Genomic DNA, 23,024 nt, shown 5'->3' with positions numbered 1-23,024 from the left:
ATTTGGGCAGAGGAAGGACTTCAACAAGGTATAGTGCCATAGATTGCCACTCTCCAAAGCTGCTGTTTTCTCCAGGAGAACTAATCACCATGGCCCCATCGGCTAGCTTGGAGAAGGCATTTCTCTCTTTAAATCACTTCTTCAAACCAAGCTAGTCAGTGGTTTGGAGAATGCATTTAAAGTTAAAGTTGCTTTCTTTCCACCCCTCCCTCCCTCCCTCCTTCCCTCCCTCCTTCCTTCCTTGTGGCTCTCAAACACCTGATGTTTATCCTATGTGGGTCTTATGTTAAACAAGTTTGGCCACCCCTGTTGTCGACATTCTATTGAAGCTAGTACTTTTAAGGAGAACCATAGACACATAGATGGCTATATAGTCTCTGTTCTTATAGATAGTTTGGAATCAGAGCCAAGTGGCCAGCAGATGCTAAAAAGCCTAATGACATTGAGCCTAATCTAAATATTCGGAATGTTATGGGCTAAAAAGGACACGAAATCATCATGGAATTTTTGAGGTGGGTTCCTGAAGCAGCAAGCTAACAACTCAGCCTGGCAGGAGAACCCGGAAGCCCTTACAAATTAAATATATATATGTAACACGAAAACACAGAAATTCCCAGTGGCAAACAGTATCATTTGTATCAGGCCTGAGGTTTACAAGTATTGGTTCAGCTGCCTCCGATACTAAGCTTTTTGGGCTACCTTAATCATTTTGCCCACTGAGAGCAAGAGAGTTTGCAAGAGCAGAAAGCAAACCCATTTGTTTGTGTTCAGCAACGCTATTAAAACCACCGTTCCACCTTGACGTGCCAAAGTTCAGCTAATCCTAAAATTAATAATCGGCAACATCACCTTCTCTTGTAACACAAGGTGTGACTCATTCCACAAGCTCGTCTGCAAACACACCATGCTTGTCCAAAGTGAAAGGTCTCGGCTTTGGGGTGTCTATTAAGTTCTTAATTCTCTCCTTGCCGTTTGCAAGCACCCAAGGGGCCAGAGTTCAGGCGGGGCAGCATTTTTGAAGCACGTTGTTACATTAATTAACTTTGAGGAATAAAACTGCAGATGATCCTGGGTTTATCACATCAGAAACCGCTCTTTTAATATAAGCCAACAGTTGCAAGGTGCAATTTCCCAAAACTGTACTAAGACAAGGGTTGGATCAGAAAGAAGCTATAGCAGCTGAGTTCAAAAATAAGACAGTAAGAAGAAGAAAATAATAAGAGATTGGATTTATACCCCACCCTTCACTACCCAAAGGAGTCTCAGAGCACCTTGCAATCTCTTTTCCCTTCCCCTCTCCACAACGGACACCCTGTGAGCAATATTCCCTCTAAGCTGTGGAGTCTTGTGAGCAAAAATTCAACTTTGTGAACTACTAGCATTAAAATTACAAGCTAATGCATAAATTAGTTTGCTATGGGGCCATTTTTCCTGACAATGTGTGAGCTAGAGGTTAAAAAACCATGAGCTAGCTCACACTAACTCAGCTTAGAGGGAACATGGCCTGTGAGGTAGGTGGGGCTGAGAGAGCTCTGACAGCAACTACTCCTGAGAGAAAAGTGCTGAGAAAACAGTGATTGACTCAAGGTCACCTCAGCAGGTGCATGTGGAGAAGTGGGGATTCAGACCCATTTCTTCCAGATAAAAGTCTGTTCACTTAACCACTACACCAAACTGGCTCTCAAATCGTGATTTATAAATATGGAACAAGCCCCTGGAAGCTCTCAGGCTCCTGTACTGGACCCAGTATCCAACACTAGTTTCTTGCCCATCAGGAATTATAAAGTTTTCACACTGCACACGGAGGGGCGGGGAGTGTTAACCGGGGGCCTGTAGGAAAAAGCCCAGCAGGAACTCATTTGCATATTAGGCCACACCCCCTGATGTCACCATTGTTTCACATAGGACTTTTTGTAGAAAAAGCCCAGCAGGAATTCATTAGCCTATTAGGCCACACCACCTGACACCAAGCCAGTCAGAACTGCATTCCTGTTACAGGGCCTACTGTAAGCTCTTGGAGGACTGGCTACATTAGGGGTGTGTGGCCTAATATGCAAAGGAGTTCCTGGATACAAAAAAGCCCTAGTTATAACAATATGTGTAACAGGTTCTTTGACTCAAACAGGGTTGCCAGTCCCCCAGTCGGGGGTAGGGGTTTCCCCGATTTCGGGGGCTTCAATTCACTGCCAGCCAGAAGGCTGGCAGGGGAAACCCCGCCGCCAAACAGCCCCCTCCCATGTTGATGTCATTGGCACAGAAGTAATGTAATCAGGGCTGTTTGTGTAGAAAAAGCCCAGCAGGAACTCCTTTACATATTAGGCCACACCCCTTGACACCAAGCCAGCCGGAACTACATTCCTGTGCTTTTCTGCTCAGAAAAGGCCCCGGACGTCCAGGCACGTCACGCAGCAATGCTCTAGCATTCTAGCCAAAACCTTAGTTTTGCCAAAAATTATAGCGTGTTGCCACAGAACATGCCTGTTGAGAATCTACTTTATGCACGTTTGGAGAATTTATATTCTTAACACTCTTGAGTGTTGAATATTGTTTACATATTCCTTGGAACTTGGTGGTTTGGTTTATGTATTTTTGACTATTGCATTTATTGGCAGCAGTCCCCTCTCTAGAGTCTTTACCATATTGTGTGTTGCAGTGACATCGCTTCATCCAGAAGTGATGTCACTGCAGCACATGATGCTCCCTTGCCATGCCCCACCCCCAAACAGCCAGTCTGGTGTAGTGGTTAAGTTTGCGGACTCATATCTGGGAGAACCGGGTTTGATTCCCCACTCCTCCACTTGCACCTGCAGGCATGGCCTTGGGTCAGCCATAGCTCTGGCAGAGGTTGTCCTTGAAAGGGCAGCTGCTGTGAGAGCCCTCTCCAGCCCCACCCACCTCACAGGGTGGCTGTTGTGGGGGAGGAAGATAAAGGAGATTGTGAGCCGCTCTGAGACTCTTGAGTAGAGGGCAGAATATAAATCCAATGTTGTCTTCTTCTTCTTCTCAAGATTGACAAGCACAGGCCCGGCAACCAGGGCTTTTTTGGTAGCAGGAACTCCTCTGCATATTAGGCCACACCCCTCTGATGTAGCTGATCCTCCAAGGGCTTACAGAGCTCTTCGTACAGGGCCTACTGTAAGCTCCAGGAGGATTGGCTACATCAGGAGTATGTGGCCTAATATGCAAAGGAGTTCCTGCTACAAAAGAAAGCCCTTCTGGCAACCCAAGAAAGGCACTAGAGACTTAACTTTTTAAAAAGCTAGAGGATTGCGGCTTCTGACATTCTGTGCAATTCTAAACAGAATTACAGCCTTCAAAGCCCGAAGCCTTCAGGAGACTTTGATGAGTACAGCTCTGCTAGAATCGCAAAAAGAAAACCATTCCAACTCTTAACGGCTGAACATTATAACCGTCATTGAAGCACCATTCTGGGTTAAGGCTGTGTCAGCACTTCCAAATTCCCACCTAGTAGATTTGCAAGGATTTGAAATTTGATTCAGGAGGTAACCTCTGGAGGTTCACTGCAGCCAAGGAACAATAATATATGCTTATGCGTGTGCATAAACATTTGTTATGTATAAAATATGATATTTTGAAACCAATCCATCAGCTTGGATCCTCGATGCACAGGAATGCACAAAAATTGCTCACTAAGCCCCCCCCCAAAAAAAAACCCCTTGCCCTTGCCTACGTTAGTCATTTCCAAAGTTGCCAACTTCAGGTTGCGAAATTTCTGGAGATTTGGGGGTGGAACTTGGGGAGGGATTTCTGTAGGGTACGATGCCATAGAGTTCACCCTCCCAAGCAGCCATTTTCTCCTGACTTCATCCTGAACTGATCTCTGATCCTGATCAGATTTCTGCCCTCTTAAGGTTGCCAGTCCCCAGGTAGGGGCAGGGGATGCCCCAGTTTGGAGGCCCTCCCCCCACCGCTTCAGAGTTATCAGAAAGTGGTGAGGGGGAGAGAAATACCCTATACCCCATAGGGTATAATGGAGAATTGATCAATGAGTAACTGGGGTTCTAGGGGAGCTGTTTTTTGAAATAGAAGCACCAAATGTGCAGCATAGCATCCAAGGCCTCTCTTCAAAACACCCTCCAAGTTTCAAAAGGATTGGACCAGAAGGTCCAGTTCTATGAGCTCCAGAAGAAGGTGCCCCATTCTTCATTATTTCCAGTTGAGGGAAAGCTTTTAAAAGGTGTGCGGTCCCCATGCTACATAGAAATATAGGCAAGTGAAAGGTTCTTCCGCCATGCCAGGGAAAGCTTTGCTGGCTAATTTTCTGTGTGCTTCTATTAGATAGAAGAGCCGAACAGTTAAAACACACACACAACAATGCAAATCATTAACCGTGAGTTACGTTCCGGGTAAAGGAACTGCTTCTTTTGTGAAGCTGCAATGTCTCGTGGCCTCCCGACAGCAAAGAGCTTTTCAGGCTTTTAAAAATATCTCTATCCTTATTTTTATCCTGCCATTTGATCTTGCTTAAGGCCTCCGAGGGCTGCTTACAATACAAAAACAGGATTATTTACGTAAAACCACAACGCAGAGCAGATTAAAGCAGCAGCACAACATCGCAGTCCCCAAAACTTTCTGAAACAAAAAAGGGTTTTACTAGGCTTGCCAGGTGTTGCAGCCAGAAGGGGGAGGAACCAGCGATGTCACGAACATTGGTATGGCACAAGGTTGCCGACCCCTGCTATGGGGCAGGAGATGCCCCGCCCCCTGCCAGTGTCACTGATCAGCTGGCAGGAAAGGGGAGGTTTGCCAGGTACCCCCAGGCAACCAGTATGGCATGGATGGGCACAAAATTATGCCGGTGGTCAGGGGTGGAATTCTAGCAGGAGCTCCTTTGCATATTAGGCCACATACCCCTGATGTAGCCAACCCTCCAAGAGCTTACAAAAAAGAGCCTTGTAAGCTCCCGGAGAATTGGCTACATCATGGGGGTGTAGTCTCATATGCAAAGGAGCTCCTACTGGAATTCCACCCTTGCTGGTGGCGCTGGTAACACTAAGTGACATCACTTCTGGTGTTCTAGCGACGTGGGGTTGTTCTAGTATTTGGGCAATAACTTTATGATAGCATTCGTATTTATCATAGAATGTTGCCGAAATACAAGAGTGTCCCTGCATCACTGGCAATGCGACATCACTTCTGGTGTACGACAGAAGCGAGGTTGCTGTGATGACACTGCTTTTGGCCTGCTTTTGCTGCCCGTAAACCCTTCCCCACCGGCCACCTGATCAGCAATAGGTTCATGGGCCTCAGGAAGGGGGTTCCCCCGTCTCCCATGGGGTCTGGCAGCCCTTGACAGGGGGATTTACCAGCAGCAAATACCTAGGCCAGTGACATGGCAACCTCATTTCTGGCTTGCACTGTCTGGTATTTGTGCAAAAACTCTGTGGTAAAGACAGCTTCTAGCGCAGAGGGTTTTCCCCCTAAAGACTGGAGCATCCAACATTACCACAAATACAATGACATCCCTTCCGGTGCACACCAGATGTTATATTGCCACTTCACTTGTTACGCTGACTTAGGCTTCATCTTGCTACCCATAAGCCCCCATTCCTACCCCCTGCCGGCACCCTGCTATGTCACTTCTGAGTACAGAGCAACTTGAGAAGTCACCAGAAGCTCTGTGGTTTTGCCATAAAGTTTCTGATGATTCCTAGAGCTACCCTTTGTTGCTTCCAGGTTTTATCTGGACATCGTGATGTTGCATGGACCCTAAGTAAATATATAAAGGCATATAAGGCCGCTTCATGTGTTCAGATATCCTTGTTAATAGAATCTTGATTGGTAGATGATTCTAGGCAGTGGAAGCTATCCAGCTGGACCTGGTCTCCTGCCGGCTAACAATTTCAGAAGGGTTGGGAATGATACACCAGAGTTTGGTGAAGGTGATCCCGCCCTGCAGTGGAGAGGGGAAGGTGGGGCTGAGTGACAGCAGTATGGCGCTTGACTTGATCAAGGCAGAGAGGGCTGAGAGGTTTCAGATGGGACAAGCTGATAGTGGGGTGGGAGTGACTTCGTAGGGTTGCCAGGTCTGACTCAGAAAATACCTTGGGACTTTGGGGAGTGGAGCCAGGAGCAAGGTCGTGACCAGTACCATTGAACTCTGAAGGGAGTTCTGATCATCACATTTAAAGGGATCACCATGTTTCTTTTAAATGCCTTCCCTTCACTGGAAATAATGGAGGATGGAAGCACCTTTTTTGGTGGCTCATAGAATTGGACTCCCTAGTCCAATCTTTTCAAAACTTGGGGGGTGTTTTGAGAAGATGCACCAGATGCAATGCTGAAAATCTGGTGCCTCTACCTCAAAAAACAGCCCCCCACCAAGCCCCAGATACCCATGGATTGATTCACCATTATACCCTATGGGAACTGGTCTCCATAGGGTATAATGGAGTGCCCAGTGGACATTTCCTCCCCCCTCCTCACTTTCTGATAACCTTGAAGTGGAAGGAGGGGATTGGCAACCCTATGACTTTGTGGGAGGGGGTTTCTTGTGTGGCTCCTCCAGAGATATGGGTCCTGTTTTTAGGGGGTCTGCTTCTCAAACTAAATGCCTGTAGCATTTCCCCTGGAGCTTTTTGCTGCTCGCAGAAGGGAGGGAAGCTAATAACAGAACAAAGAATCCAGTTTATCAATTTGGGGGAGATTTTTTAAACTTTTTTTTTTTAGCAGACTATTAGCCTATTCAGGTCTGCTCCGTGCTGAAGCTGGAACTCTAGCGCTAATCCTACAAGGCACAAAACATTTGAAGTCTAACAAATGGAAAAGAAGAAACAGCTGTAAAGTGGGGGGTGGGGGAACAACTTTGGAGAGATTTGCTGGCTTTCGAGATCAGGCTTTGTGAGCCTTCCAGATGTTCGAGAAAATTCCAGATGTTCGAGAAAATCTATTTTGCAAATAGATATGGTATCCATCAGGCCATGCCAGAAAGCTGCTTTCTGGGCCTGTGACTAAGAGAGCCGGACTCCCTTGGTGAGAATCCACATCACAAGACGGCTGACCCAGACAACCTGTTGACAATGAATTCCTAGCAGCTGCTCCAACTCATATTTCAGGGTTCGCCCTCTCCTTCGTTTCTCCAGCACAAGAGCCTGCAATCTATTGCGGACTTAGCGAGTGCCAGCTCGTTACATTGCTCATGGGAGGGGCTGTGGTTCAGATCAGTTGCAGAGCATCTGCTTGGCATGCAGAAGGTCCCTGGTTCAATCCCCGGCATCTCTGGTTGAAAAGGCCAGGTGGTGGGTGGTGGGAAAGACCTCAGTCTGAAACGTGGGAGAGCCACTGCCAGTCCAAGTAGACAATGCTGATCTTGAACCAAGGGGAGGAGTGGTCAAACTTGCTTAACATAAGAGCCACATAGAATAAATGCCAGATATTTGAGAGCTTCAAGACATTAATGTCAGATGCTGGAAGGAAGGAAGGTAGGTAGGTTGTGGCAAACATGATTGAACTCTGAAGGGAGTTCTCGCCATCACTTTTAAAGGGATTGCATTCCTTTTAAATGCCTTCCTTCCCTTGGAAAAATGGAGATTGGGGGCAATTGTTTCAGAACTTGGGGGGTATTTTGAGGAGAGGCACTAGATACTATGCTGAATATTTGGTGCCTCTGTCTCAAAAAACAGCCCTCCTCAAAGCCCCAGATGCCCACAAATCAATTCTCCATTATACCCTAAGAGGACTGGTCTAATGGACTGCCCAGGAGACATTCACCTCTACCGCTTTCTGATAACTTGGAAGCAGGGGGAGGGCCTCCAAACCAGGGGATCCCCTGCCCCCAACTGGGAATTGGCAACCCTACTGTGAATCTCATCTTGAGTATTTCTAGTGTAAATTCCCTGTGTAACCGATGAGAACTGGATTAGCAGTTACAAATAGACAAGCAACCAAGGTGATGAAGTCTGCTCAGTAAAAGTGGCCGTAAATTTCAGTAAAGATTAACTGATATTGCTAACAAAGTTAACAAATAAAGACCAGTTCTTTTCACTAGAGCCCAGTTCTTTTCACTCACATGGGCTGGGAGTAGCCAAGTGGACTAGAGACCAAGTAACTGAAGCTTGGCCACTGGTGGTCTGATCCCCTAGTCCTCCCTGCACACAAGACTTGTGAGGGTTCTGAGGTCATGTACTAGTGACCCAATCTCTGTGACATCAGTGAGACCAACAATATTTGCAGGGGATGAGATTTCAAGAGAGACCGTAATATTTGATGGAGGAGGCTTTGCCTCTCCGAAGCTAACGCAACCTCTGGGGCCTTCCCCTGGGTGCCAACTCCTGGAGAGGCTTGGAGGGTGGCATCTAGGTGAAGGACCTTTTTGGTGGCAGCCCACCATCACTGAAACAGCCTCCCTACTGTGGCCCAATTGCCACAAAATCTACCATATTTCCAACACCAGATTAAGATAGTCCTCTTTACAGAGGTCTTTAAAGATCTCCATGAATACTCAGGGGCTTGGCACGATTAATCAAGTGCCCCGTTAACTTTTTTTACTGGTTTTATTTTCTAATAATTTTATGTATATAATGTAATCTTTAATTCTTAATGTTTTTATACATTGTATTTTATTGTTTTTATCATTGGAAAAAGTGCAGAAAAGGGCAACTAGAATGATTAAAGGGTTGGAACACTTTCCCTATGAAGAAAGGTCAGTACGCTTGGGGCTCTTTAGCTTGGAGAAATGTCAACTGCGGGGTGACACGATAGAGGTTTACAGGATTATGCATGGGATAGAGAAAGTAGAGAAAGAAGTACTTTTCTCCCTTTCTCACAATACACGAACTCATGGACATTCAATGAAATTGCTGAGCAGTCGGGTTAGAACGGATAAAAGAAAGTACTTCTTCACCCAAAGGATGATTAATATGTGGAATTCACTACCACACAAGGTGGTGGCGGCTACAAGCATAGATAGCTTCAAGAGGGGAATGGATAAGCATATGGAGCAGAGGTCCATCAGTGGCTATTAGCCACAGCTTATCATTGGGACTCTCTGTCTGGGGCAGTGATGCTCTGTATTCTTGTGCTGTGGGGGCACAGTGGAAGGGCTTCTAGCCCCACTGGTGGATCTCTTGATGGCACTTGGGTTTTTTGGCCACTGTGTGACACAGAGTATTGGACTTGATGGGCCATTGGCCTGTTCCAACATGGCTTCTCTTATGTTCTTATATTGTTGTAAACCTCTCAGAGAGCTTTGGCTGTGGGTGGTATAGAAATGTGGATGATGGTGGTGGTGGCAGCAACAACGACAATGATGGTGGTGGTGGTGATGATGATGTGGTTCTTATTGGACTCTAATCTATTTGTTCTACTGAAGACCAATGTGGCTATCTTCTGAAACTGGCAGGGGCTTTTTGAGCAGGAATGCAGAGGAACACAGTCCCGGCTGGCTTGGCATCAGGGGGTGTGGTCTAATATGCAAATAAGTTCCTGCTGGGCTTTTTCTGCAACAACAACAAAAAGCCCCGGAAACTAGTAACAAGGTTATGGTTTGATAAAACATGTTAAGAACAGCCAACAGAAAATTCCAAAAAGCGAATCCATTCAAACAATTAGAGAGTACATTAAGGGAAGTATTCCTGTATGAACCTGTCTTGTTGTCAGCGAAGAGCTGGGTCAGAGGCTGCCTCCTGCCCTTCCCTTCAGTACTAAGGCCAGTGGCTTCCAGGGAGATGGCCTTGTCTCTGTATGGATGTCCCAGCTACGGAGCATCTGCCCCAGTTAAAATTGCCTGGCCTATATTTGCATTATAATTTGCCTATGACAGTGAATTTGCTCTGCTTATGTGCACTTTCAATTGTCCTTACTATGTCAAATAGCAAATTGAATGGCATGTCCCAATCATGAGAGCTGCAAATGCAGGAGATCCACAAAGAAGGGAAAGTAACTTGGGGGGCTCTCCTGGTGAGCAGAAAAATGACTCTGAAATGGAACCAAAAGACCAGGGGAAGGCTTAGAGCAGACGTGTTGAACTCATTTGTTATGAGGGCTGGATTTGACATAAATGAGACCTTGTTGGGCCAGGCCACACATGTAATAAAATGTAATGCCAGGTAGCGGAGATATAAACTTTATAAAGAACACAGACAAATACAATTACAGATTTAAAAAAAACTTAAAAGATTAGCACTCCTGCAATATTGTAACAGTTTCTGATAGCTGACACCTCTTGCTCTGAATTATTACATCAAAATCTGGAGACAATGTCTGTGCTGTCGCTATCTTGAATATGCTGTTCAGGTGTACATCTGTAAGTTGCAAACCTACCTTTGATTTATTGACATTCATTACAGAAATATCATGGTCAATGCTTTGAACCTAAGACCCAGGGGAAAACATGAAATGGCTGGGCATTGCGAGCTTTTGTACATAAGTTGCTTCATGCGCTGGTCAGCCAATGGAGAAAATAGAGGCTTTGCTCTGTAGCTTCTGTGTGATTGAGCAAGAGAGGGAGAAGGAGGCAGATGACAGTGAGTTGCTTGTGGGCCTGATAGGAGCCCTACGAGGGCCTGATCCGGCCCTCGGGCTGCATGTTTGACATCCCTGGCTTAGAGACACCTAAATACGTTCTAGGAGGCAAAAAATGTTGAAAATGAGAGTCACTTAATGAAAAAAAAGGAGGAGGAAGGCAGGAGAAATTAGCCAGTTTATATCTCAGAGACTGTATATAAAGAGAGGCAGTTTGGTGTGGTGGTTAAGTGTGCAGACTCTTATATGGGAGAACCGGGTTTGATTCCCCACTCCTCCACTTGCACCTGCTGGAATGGCCTTGGGTCAGCCATAGCTCTGGCAGGAGTTGTCCTTGAAAGGACAGCTGCTGTGAAAGCCCTCTCAGCCCCGCTTACCTCACAGGGTGTCTGTTGTGGGGAGAGAAGATATAGGAGATTGTAAGCCACTCTGAGTCTCTGATTCAGAGAGAAGGGCGGGGTGTAAATCTGAAGTCATCAAAGTGCAGTCCTAAGAACCTTGTGTGGGGAGCTTCCAAATTGTTTCTCTTCCCTGTTCAATTCCTTGTTGTTGTGTTGTAGCAGGTAAATAACGAAGTCCACACATTGCTTGGTTTGAAACGAGGTATTTTACTTTGACATCAAAGCAGAATTTAGTCGGCTTATGCCCCAAAATGACTAAATTCAAATCTTCAGCCTTCAGACCGTTTTTATTCACATCTCCAAACAAGCAGGCAAGCCCACCAGCCTTATCTATTCAAATGTCCCACCTTCCTGTATTTTCTAGTAGTTTTCCACAGTCCCTCTGCCTTCATGCATTTATCAGTTTTAACAAGGAGCTTCCTCAGAGGGGCCTCTCTTATCTGCTCCACAACCTTTGAATTCACACCCATTTTGGGCTGGTGTGGCCTCCAACAGTCACTCTAAATGTTGCATCAGACAGTCTCTTCTGAAGGCACAAAAACCATATTTTCATTTATTATTATTATAGGGTTATTCATTAATTATTCATGGGTCCCTCTTCATTCCCCCCTTTCAGTCTTCTGAAAGCTTTTTTTTATTATTTTAAAATCTGAAGGAGACTGACCATCATCATTATTAAACAAATCAATTCTATATGCCCACTCAAGAAGGGCAGCTAGGTGACAATTTGGTTTTCGACATTCCCAAGAAAGACTGAAATGACACTACAGTGGGATAATGTAATAGTATATTGACAGAGATGGGGTATAGATGGGTCATGAGAGGAGAGAGACAGTGATGGGATTATCCATTCACACTGGCACATCCCAGTATTTTCCATCTAGAGAAGGTGTGTTTGGGGAAGAAGGTCACTCAGAGGCATGCCTTGGCTATGCATCCCAGCCTTCCAATGTGGAGTTTTCCTGGTCTCCATCATGGGGCCTTTCTGGGCACACAGACTAGCTTGAGAGGGGCCCCCTTGCCTTTTAAGGCAGCACTCTGGTATCAATTCCTCCTCTTTGGCACTGTCCAGTCCTTGGAGGGTGTGTGCCACATTTCATGGTGCACTGCTGTAACTAATAAAGAGAGCTAGGATCACTGCAACCGTGTCTCCTCCTTGCATTGAACCCACTATATTATACTTGTGAACCCCTCAGCTTAGTATCTAATTGTGATAGCCTTTAAAAAAACCAGTTTTGCTTTGTCTTTTTAATGCTGAATTGTTTGAAGAAGATATTAGATTTATATCCCGCCCTCCATTCCAAAGAGTCTCACAGTGGCTCATAGTCTCCTTTACCTTCCTCCCGCACAGCAAACACCCTGTGAGGTGGGTGGGGCTGAGATGGCTCTCACAGCAGCTGCCCTTTCAAGGACAACCTCTGCCAGAGCTGTGGCTGACCCAAGGCCATGCTAGCAGGTGCAAGTGGAGGAGTGGGGAATCAAACCCGGTTCTCCGCACACTTAACCACTACACCAAACTGGCTCTGTTTGCAGTTGGATAACTTTGTTTTCCTAGTTTTAGATTGCTGAACTGTGTTTGCTGTTTCTTTTTTTAGCAGAAAGGCAGAGCAGGCGGGTGATGGATGATAGCAAACAAAAGCAGTCTTCTGATAAAAACAAAAAAATTAAAGTGTTTCCAGGGGCTTAGAGGTGAACATTCCCTTAAGTCCTGTTATACTGAGGATCAAATCCTTTCTTGCCGAATGCTCCCCACAGTTCTGATAGCCGAGCTCCACAGATTTCTGAATTATAATTTGAGATGCAATTTAAATTGGCTTGGCTTGGAGAACTGGTTTAAAGAGAGAAATTCCTTCTCGGAGCCAGCTGACAGGGTGTTGGGGGCTTGGAGAGCCACACAATATGTGTGAAAGAGCCACATGTGGCTCCCGAGCTGCAATTTGGTCACCCCTGGCCTAGAGCATCTCCAGCAATGTAATGATGTCACTTCCAGGTTTCACCAGAAGTGATGTAGCCAGCATGATGACAGTGTGCTTCTCTCCCACACTTCTCAAATCCTCTCAGTGTGTCCTGGCAAACACAGTTCAGGGATTATTTGTGTTCCTGGTGCATTGTGTGTGGTGGGCGGAAGAACTTTCTCTGGTGTGTGTCTTTTTTTTTTTAATAAGCCCACTCTCTCGTTCTCAGAAATGCCTTTCACCTTTCTGAAAAGATCAATGATTCCAAATTAAGTCCAAAAAGAACCTTCTCACCTCATCTCACCCCCATCCCTTCCTTACTGTCTGACACTCCCTTGTGCCATTATGACTTCTCATTCCCCCCCGCCCTCCTCTTCCTTGTTTGGTTTCCATTAACCTTCCCTCGGGTAGTGTGGCGTTTGGCGTTGTCAGATACTCTATGCCTTCACCATTCTGCTTGCTGCTGGCTCAGTTGCTCTTGTCTCTGAGGCCAGACTGGAACATCGAGCTAATTCAGATGTACACATCTCAGGGTTTGCCCCCTCCCTTCCTCCCCCCCTCCCGAAAAGCTGCTGTAGCCTGAAACCTAACGTGCAACTTTCTTCTCAGAAAGCAGTCTCCCTCGTCGAAATAAACAGGAATCTGGTGCTTTACTTACTTAACTTGAATTAGAGTTCAGTCAACCGATGCCAGGAGCAGACTGACACATTTTCTTTTTCTTTCTTTTTTTAAAAATGCAGTTCAAGTTTTTATGGATTTCAGCCCACTTCATCGGGTGCAGGAAAGGGTCCCCTCCTGATGGATGTGCATCATTATCTAATTCCCAATTGGGTAGGGCTGCCAGGTCCGACTCAAGAAATATCTGGGGACTTTGGGGGTGGAGCCGGGAGACATTGGGGGTGGAGCAAGGTTGTAACAAGCATAATTGAACTCCAAAGGGAGTTTTGATCATCACATTTAAAGGGACCGCATGCCTTTTAAATGCCTTCCCTCCATTTGGAAATAATGAAGGATAGGGTCACCTTTTTTTGGGACTCATAGAATTGGACCCCCTGGGCCAGTCTTTTTGAAACTTGGAGGGGGGTCTTTTTAGGGGAGGCACTGGATGCTATGCTGAAAATTTGGTGCCTCCACAGACCCCCAGATACCCTCAGATTAATTCTCCATTATACCCTTTAGGAATCGGTCTCCATAGGGTTTCATGGAGTGCCCAGCATTCCTGCCCTGCCCCTCCCACACACTTTCTGACCATCAGGCCACACATCCCTAATATAGCCAATCCTACTGGAGCTTACAATAGACCCTGTACAAAGAGCTCTGCAAGCTCTTGGAGGATTGGCTACATCAGGGATGTGTGGCCTAATATGCAAAGGAGCTCCTGCAACAAAAAAAGCTCTGACTCTACTTAGGATACCACTATGAAACATTTCTCTTAGGCAGTGCCTCCAAAGAGTGGGGGGAGGGACCCAAAGATGTTACATTTAAGACCGCATCTGTGTCAGCCTAACACATCCAGAATAAGTAGCTGCTTCTACCGCTGAGGAGTGACATTGTGCAGCGGGCTGGCAAACATCTTTGCTGATGTTGTGTGTGTGTGTGTGTAAAACTAAAGCAGGGGGGGAAACAAGCTTGCAAGCTCATTAGGAAACTCTAATTGACTTTGTAGAAGCTCAGCCTTCCAATAAAACAGATCCTATACAGTTCTTCTGCTTCTAGTCCTTTGCAGGTTGTAAGACACAACGGATATTTCATGAATCCCTAATGTAATCTTGCCTTTGCTGCATTCAGTTGAAGCAAAAGGGCCTTAGAAATCTCCTTTGGCTGTCTGGTGATAATACAATGCCGGTTATTTGTCCCAGTTCAAGTTGTACGCCTGGAGAAAGAGAGAAACGTGGGCTGGAAGAACCATTCTTCATCTCTATTCCAGCTTTGTTTTATGCCTACATTACAGCTTTTGGAACTGTAGAAAAAGTTTCCTATGCAACCAAGGTTCTTGTTCCATAAGATTGATTGCCTCAAATAACTGTGCTGTCGAGAGTTGTCCCCTTTCGGTTCTTCAGATGTCAGAGAGAGATCTCCTTATGAATTGAGACACATATTACCTCTTTCATTTTTTCCAGCAAATTGTTTATGGCAGACTAGAGTCTGCTCTACTTTGGTCCCTTTTCAGAGCGGGGAGAAATATTTCATGAATCTCTAATGCAATCTTTTGTGGGTGGCGTTCCGTCAAAGCCAGAGGTGCTTAGAAATCGGTCGACGGGCCAAAATACCTGCATCTTTTTGCAGAAATTTAAAAACAGAAAGAAAGGGATAACCTGGTGCTGGATTGAAGGAGCGGCTGTATCAAGCAAGGTACCCAGTGGAGGGTTCACATTGCATCTAAGGCTGCATGGACGTAGCCTCATAAAAAGAAGCTATGCTGGAGTACCATGGATCAACTCTTGGGCAAAGAAGGAAGGGCTGTTCAGCTAATCCCATCTTCCCTCCTGAAGACCTAATAAGAATTCTAGTTTTGCTCACTTTACTTGGGATCACTTGCCATGGCCCTGTCAATTTCCCCTCCAGCTGTTCCACCTGCACAGGACTTTTTGTAGCAGGAATGTCTTTGCATATTAAGCCACACCCCTCTTATGTAGCCAATCCTTCAAGAGCTTACAGGGCTCTTAGTACAGGGCCTACTGTAAGCTCCAGCCCAGGACTGGGGATGTGTGGCCTAATATACAAAGGAGTTTCCGCTAAAAAAAACCCTGGACCTGCATCTGTACTGGTATGATTCCTAAGTGGATTGGAGGTAAACAAATAGTTTTAAACACATGTATTTATTTCTTGTGTGTGTGAAGTGCCGTCCAGTCACAGCTGATTTACGGCAACCTGTAGGATTTTCAAGCCAACAGACTAAGAGAGGTGGTTTGCCATTGCCAGCCTCTGCATAGCAATCCTGGACTTCCTTAGTGGCCTCCCATCCAAGTATCACCTGGGACTGAAGGATTAGCAATTCCAAGTCATTCACACCATCTAATTGGCCTGACTGCACTGACTACCGTCCTGACAAGCAGGGACCAGGCTGACACTGTTGTCATCCAAGACACCTATGATTCCTGCCTCTCAATCTGTGAATGAGGTTTATACCACCGACGCCACCTTATTTCATTTTTATTTAATGGTTTTAACTGTTCAATTTTTTAACTGTTTTATTGTGCGATTTTAACTGTTTTTTTTTGTGTCTGTTGTAATCCACCCTGAGCCCACCTTGGGAAAGGGTGGATCATAAATTTGCAAAATAAATAAATAAGTAAATACTTGGTCAACACTTAAAACAAAGCTGCTTTCACATGGTGACATTTCTACGCATAGCAATGGGGCACCCACACACCAGTTGGTTTGCCTCAGCTCCCCATGGTCATTTCTTCTGCTCCCTCCCCCCACCCCGTACACATATGCCAGTGAGGAGCATTTTCCATCTTTTTGTTCTGAATTTTGAATTTTAAGATTGCTATAGTACACTAATGATACCTTACTCTCGTGCTGCAACCTGCAGGCACCTTTGAAGTCCCAGGTCTCATTTTTTTTTTAAAAAACCCCCCAAGTCTCCAGCCCTTTTCATTGCAGAGTTATAATGCAATAAGGAAACATAGCTGCATTAGGGGCTTTTCTGCATTTTTGTTTTACTTATTGCTAAGTTCCTGTTTCTTTTTTTTGGGGGGGGGGGTCCTGTTCTTTGTGTGTTTTACTCCCTCTAGGTTAACTTGACATCAAAGGCAGTAAATTGGGGGGGACTGTTTGATGTCAAATTGACCACTAGGGGGAGCAAAACTTGTGTAGGACAGGACCCCCTCCCCCCAAGAAACAGAAACTTAACAAGTAAAATGAAAATGCAGAAAAGCTGTATGAGTCTTATATAAGTGACAAGGGGTTCAGGATCTAGGGAGACCAAGCCTTCTGAGGAAAGACTGAGGGACATGAGAATGTTCTGTCTGGAGAAGAGGATGAGAGAGGACATGATTGCTCTCTGTAAGTATTGGAAAGGCTGTCCCTGAGAGGAAGAGCAGGGAGCTGTTCTTGTAAGCAGTAGAAGATAGGACTCGCAATAATGGGCTTAAATTAAGGGCGGGAAGGTACCTGCTGGATATTAGGAAAGACTCTTTTACAGTAAGAGTTACCAAGGGAGGTGGTGAGCTCCCATTCACTGGCAGTCTTTAAGCAGCAGCTGGACAAACACTTGTCAGAGGTGCTCTAAGTTGATCCTGCATTGAGCAGGGGGTTGGACTAGATGTATGGCCCCTTCCAACTCTGTGATTCTATGATTCTGTGATCTGTGGTCCTCCTTCTTTTATTTAGCCTCACGACATATCTATGAGATAGGTTTGACCACGAGAGTACAGCTGTTCCAAGGCTATCCCGATAGCTTCATATTACAGTGGGGAGATGGATTTCAGCCTTTCCAGTCCAAGCCTGTTGGTTAGTCCCTGCACCGCTGCTACAAAGATTGCTGAGCCTACCAGCCCCAGTTTCATCTTTGTCCACCTTCTCCTCTTCTGCAGGCCTTGAAGCCATCCAACCATGCCACCATCCAAAGCATCGTGAGAGCTGTGGGGGTCGTCTCTGGGATTCCCGAGCCGTGCTGTGTCCCGGACAAGATGTCATCTCTCAGCATCTTGTTCTTTGATGAAAACAAGAATGTGGTACTCAAAGTCTACCCCAACATGACAGTGGAGTCATGCGCGTGCAGATAACACCTTTCCTGAGCCTACAGAGCCTTCTTGAGGGCTGTTCTCCCACCCCTGGCTCGTTGACTTTTGTGCTTTATGGCTACACACACACACACACACACCATCACAGCCCACTTTGCACTGCCAATGCATTTCATTCCCCAAAATTTTCTAAACAAGTATGAACGAATGGAAGAGCAGAAGGCAAGAAGGAACAGACCCACTGCGTTCCAGAAGATGGAAGGACCCAATTGTAATCTTCTTACTGTGAGAGTATGATTGGGGGTGGGTGGGTGGGAATGAAAGCAGCAGCACTCATAACAAACTGTTTCTGTCGCGAGATGTTCGTGGGGGAAAATAAGACATCTGCAAAGCAAAGAACTCGACTGAGATGATTTGAAGGTTGCCTGGAGGACCCTTTTGGAGAAAGCTTTCTAAACCACCGGCATTGCTTGGGCTTTGCCCATCCTTCTAAAGACTCTCTTCTGGAGAGAGATTCGTAAATGTATTATGTTGTTTTGCCTTAAGTTTCTGCCTTAAGTTACTGGGATGTTCCTATGAAGTGCTAAATACATATATACTCAAGTGCCGTCAAGTTGCAACCGACTCACGGCGACCCTAAGAAAGGGCTTCCAAAATGAGGGAGAAGTAGAGGTGGTTTACCGTTGTCTTCCTCTGCAGAGTCTGCTTCGGTGGTCTCCTCTCCGAGTGCCAACCCTACTTAGATTCCAAGATGGGGCTATACCATGCCGCCTCCCCCCCCTCCATGTGCTAAACAATGTAATCAAATATGGCTTCTCCTAGAAACATGCCAAAATCAAATTTTGAGGATTTTTTTTTCTCGATATGGATCAAGATCTGTGTTACAGAGATCAAGAGCTGTGTTATGCTGATAGGGGCAGTGAATGGCTGAAATTCCATCCTTGTCTTCAGGACAGCAGAAAGGGGAGAGGAGGCAGAACCTGGTCTGTTGGAGTTACTATAGTCCACTGTGGTGGTAACCCTTTGGGTTGCACTATGTTTTAGCAATAGACCCTTGTTTAAACATGACACTGCATATGTTAAAACAAACACCTTTACATTTGCTGGGTTCCATATTCCCAGCCATGTTCAAACAAGTTGCTTTCACATGTGGAGTATTAATACTGTAGAACAGCGGTGTTTTTTAGCAGGAATGCACCAGAACACAGTTCCGGCTGGCTTGGCACCAGGGGGTGTGGCCTACCATGCAAATGAATTCCTGCTGGACTTTTTCTACAAAAAAGTCTTGTGTGAAACAATGATGACATCAGGGGGTGTGGCCTAATATGTAAATGAGTTCCTACTGGGCTTTTTCTACAAAAGAAAGCCCTGCTATCGTACAATCTCTGGGAAGTTAGCACAACATGCACAGTAATGGTAGCATGCAGTTCCTAGCATACAGAGCCCTACATGGAGAAGACCAACATCACATTTAAAAAAATGTGACAAGCAGGGTCAGCCTGATTAATACTGGCTGACAAAGACCAAAGATTGGGGTGATACAAGATCTATTCTGTATTCCATACAGATCTATTCTGTATTCCACAATGGTGGTCCTTACAGCATGAAATCTGTAGGAACCGTGAATTAATATGGAGCTCTCAGTGAAGTGAATTTCCCTAGCTGCCATGCGTTACCTGTCTCCCGGTGCATGTGATACCCAGGGATCCCCAAGTGGTTCCTGCTGATGGGTTTCCCACCCATTTCTTGTTCCCCTGGAAGTGTATAGACAGTCGTTGCTTTCCTGCACCTCCCTGGACTGAAAGGTGCTTCAGAAGAACCTGGGGGGGGGGGTGCAGAATCACCTTTGGATCTGCAAGGAACACCCATTCAGGAAACCACTGCCCTCATTGTAGGAAGACGGATGTCCAAAATCTTCTGCCCCAGATAGAAGCCATCTTGTGGTACCACTCATTCTCCATTCTCAAAATTCCTAAAGTGCCCACAGACTCAACATGTTTGGGGATCCCCAGGGCTTTTTTTGAAGCAGGAACTCCTTTGCATATTAGGCCACACACCCCTGATGTGGCCAATCCTCCTGGAGCTTACAGTATGCCCTGGAAGAAAAGCCCTGTAAGCTCTTGGAGGATTGGCTACATCAGGGTTGTGTGGCCTAATATGCAAATGAGTTCCTGCTACAAAAAAAAAGCCCTGGGGACCCCTACCTTTGAGGCTTAATGGTCTAGCCCTGAGATTATCTTTACTTCAGGGCACCACGGATACAGCAGTTCCAGAGGGTAGCTGTGTTGGTTTATAGTAGAACAGCTAAATTTGAGTCCGGGAGCACCTTAAAGACCCACAAGAGTTTTTGGGGTGTGAACTTTTGAGAGTTCAAGCTCCCTGCATCAGATTACACGAAGGGAGCTTTGACTTTCATAGAATCAGAGAGTTGGAACGGACCTCCAAGGTCATCTAGTCCAACCCACTGCTCAATGCAGGAAACTCACAGATACCTCCCCCACATGCATACATCCCCAGTGACCCCTGCTCCATGCCCAGAAGATGGCAATAACCTCCAGGGTCCCTGGCCAAACTGGCCTGGAGAAAAAGTGCTGACTGACCCCAAAGTGGCAATCAGCATTTCCCTGGGCATGTAAGAAAGGGCCACGAGAACTAAGCACTGTTGCAACCCTTCCTGCCCTCCCTCTCATGATCTGCCTAATTCACAGAACATTGCTCTCTCTCAAAAGCTTATACCTCCTCCCCCCCACAAAAATCTTGTTGATCTCCTGGCTGTAGCAAGAGATCGGGTAATTAGCAATGTTCCCTCTAAGCTGCACTCTTGTGAGCAAAAATTCTACTTTGTAAGCTACTGGCATTAAAGTTGTGAGCTACAACATAAATTAGTGTGCTCTGGGGCCATCCTTCCTGAGCAAAGACAAAAATGTGTGAGCTGGAGGCTAAAAATCTGTGAGCTGCCTCACGCTAACTCAGAGGGAACACTGGTCATTAGTACATAACCTTGATCCCCCCACGAGTCTCGTGTGCTGTGAGCATGAGGGGACTAGACCCCCAGCGGCCAAATTTCACTGTTCCTCAGTCTTCCCACTTCTGGCCCATGCCAGAGAAAAGATGGACTCCTTGCGTTAGGCTGAGAGTGTGGGCAGCAGCATCGACTGCAACACATCCTTGCGCACTGTAGGGTTTGAGCACCTTTCGATTGCTATGCATCTTGCGGAAGACCCAAAGTGCCTCTCGCTCTCTTATAATAAGCACAGTGAAGAGCTCTTTCTCGCAGCACTGGCGCCAGGGAGCGGGACCTCGACGCGCTGGTTTCCAGCTCACCGGAGATACGTCGCAGTTCCAAAGGGCTGAATCCTCTCTAATGGAGGAGCCAACACACTCGTTATTAAGCTATCTCCTTCTCCATGTAAAAAAAAAAAAATTAAAATAAGACTTTGTACATTTTTTTTTTACACATGGGAAATTAATGCTTGTACAGTTGGCGTCAGTAAAGTTAAAGAAAAAAAAAAGCCAAAGGATATTTGTATATGGAAAGAAGCTTCTATTAATGTCTTTAATTTATTTTATGTCTGTTGCCTTCCCGTGTGTTAATTTCCACTTTCTGGTATTCTTAACACACACTGGGGTTTTTTTTTTTACATTAATTTTACAAAATTATATATCTATATATCTATTAAAGAAGTTACATGTCTTCAAAAGCAAGCGTGCAAGTCGCAGACGCACTGGGAAGGATCTCTCTCTTTTTTTCACTACTGATGTATAAGCTTACCTGTCTTGTTTTTCTTCCTACAATTACAGGATTTTTTTTTTTGCACTGCAAATTAATGTGTGCAAGATTGTATTAAAAAAAAAACAAAGGGGGAGAAAAACACTTTTTGTGTAAACCTTATTTTTCTATCTTAATGCCTGATTACCAGAACAAATGTTTATTCAATGCAAGATACTGTGAATCGGGATAAAAAGAATACACCACCCCTTTTTTTTCCAAAGAGATATTGTAGAGAATCGTTGCTCCCAGGACCTTAAATATAAACTACAAGATGAGTAGTTATAACTGGCTATAGAAGAGGAGGAAGAAGAAGAAGAAGAAGAAGAAGAAGAAGAAGAAGAAGAAGAAGAAGAAGAAGAAGAAGAAGAAGAAGAAGAGATTGGATTTATATCCTGCCCTTCACTTGGAGTCTCAGAGCAGTTTACCATCTCCTTTCCCCTCCTCACCACGCAACAGATACCCTGTAAGGTAATTGGGGCTGAGAGAGCTCTAACAAAAACTGCTCTTGGGAGAACTGCTTTGAGAGAACTGTGACTGGCCCATGGTCACTCCAGCTAGCCTTATGTGGAGGAGTGGGGAATCAAACCCAGTTCTCCCAAATAAGAGTCTGCTGCAAGTGGAGGAGTGGGGAATCAAACCCAGTTCTCCTGGATTCGAGTCTGTGCTCTTAACCTCTACACCAAACTGGCTCTCCAGTTAAACTGGAATACCTGTGGCTTTCGGAAGGTTTTGCTTACTGTGTCATACAATAGGTCAACTTACTTCACAGGTCCCCAGCGTGGTGTCCTTTACTGGCGCTCTATGATTCTATGCTTTTAGAAAATGGGTGGGGCCAAGCAAAGCTTCTGACCAACAAAGCTTCTGATTGGCCACTGGAGATTTGATTGGCTGTACAGATTTTTTAAAATGTTGCTTTGTCAGCAGCTGCTGCCACATCACAAGGGTCTACACTGTGGGACTGAAGGCAAACTGCAGCAGCCTTTTTGTGGCTGGCTCCACCACCTGCAGGGGCCATTTTGTGGCAGCTACCCACCACATTTTGTCAGAATTCTAAAAGTGCCCCCAGGCTCAAAAAGGTTGGAGACCCTGATTTACTTACATGACTTATATCCTGCCTTTTCACCCAGTCAAGACTAACCATTAAAAAGCAGAGATTTACAAAAGACATCACCAAACCAATCAAAACCAAAACTAATATACATATGTAGAAACACAGAACCAGTCATTAAAACACATGACAGGAAGGAGGGCTTCATGTAGGGAAAGCTGAGTCTTCACCCACAGACAGAAGACACTGATGGAAAAATATGGACGAACATCCCTGGTACAGGAGTGCCATAGTTTTGATGCTACAGCCAAGAAGTCCCTCCCTTGAGTTGCTACTAGCGATGGGCATGGAACGTGAAAACGGTGGTTCGTTTTTTTCATGCTTTGCTGTTTTGCCCAATTTGGTGGTTTGGTTCAGTTCATTTAAAATAATAATAATTCTGAACGAATTGTGGTTCATTGGTTCATTTGATTCGGGAGAGCTAGAAAGGGCCAGTGCACCTCAAATGTGCCCAGCGTGACAAATGTCACCCGGAAGTGACGCAATCATGCTGAGTATGTTGCAGTGTGTGAGGAAGATCCCCATGCTGATACCGACACAGACGAACCACCAAAAAACCAAGCTGCTTTGTTTTGCAGTTTGTGCATAGCCATGTTCCATGCCTAAAATAGCTGA

General features: G+C 45.5%; 1 protein-coding gene across 1 annotated transcript in view; it reads left to right on the top strand.

Moving 5' to 3' along the window:
• BMP3 (bone morphogenetic protein 3) overlaps positions 1–18,286 on the top strand; it is a 47,149-nt gene extending 28,863 nt beyond the window's left edge. Inside the window, exon 3 of the mRNA XM_060247140.1 lies at positions 17,380–18,286. Within this exon, the coding sequence (XP_060103123.1) occupies positions 17,380–17,571 (192 nt within the window). The 3' untranslated portion in view covers positions 17,572–18,286. The remainder of the gene's footprint in view (positions 1–17,379) is intronic.
• Positions 18,287–23,024: the final 4,738 nt, after the last annotated feature.

The sequence above is a fragment of the Heteronotia binoei genome, chromosome 9 (assembly GCF_032191835.1).
Source record: "Heteronotia binoei isolate CCM8104 ecotype False Entrance Well chromosome 9, APGP_CSIRO_Hbin_v1, whole genome shotgun sequence".
Classification (NCBI taxonomy): domain Eukaryota; kingdom Metazoa; phylum Chordata; class Lepidosauria; order Squamata; family Gekkonidae; genus Heteronotia; species Heteronotia binoei.
The sequence above is the reverse complement of the archived record's forward strand: the minus strand, read 5'-3'. Positions and strand labels throughout refer to the sequence as shown.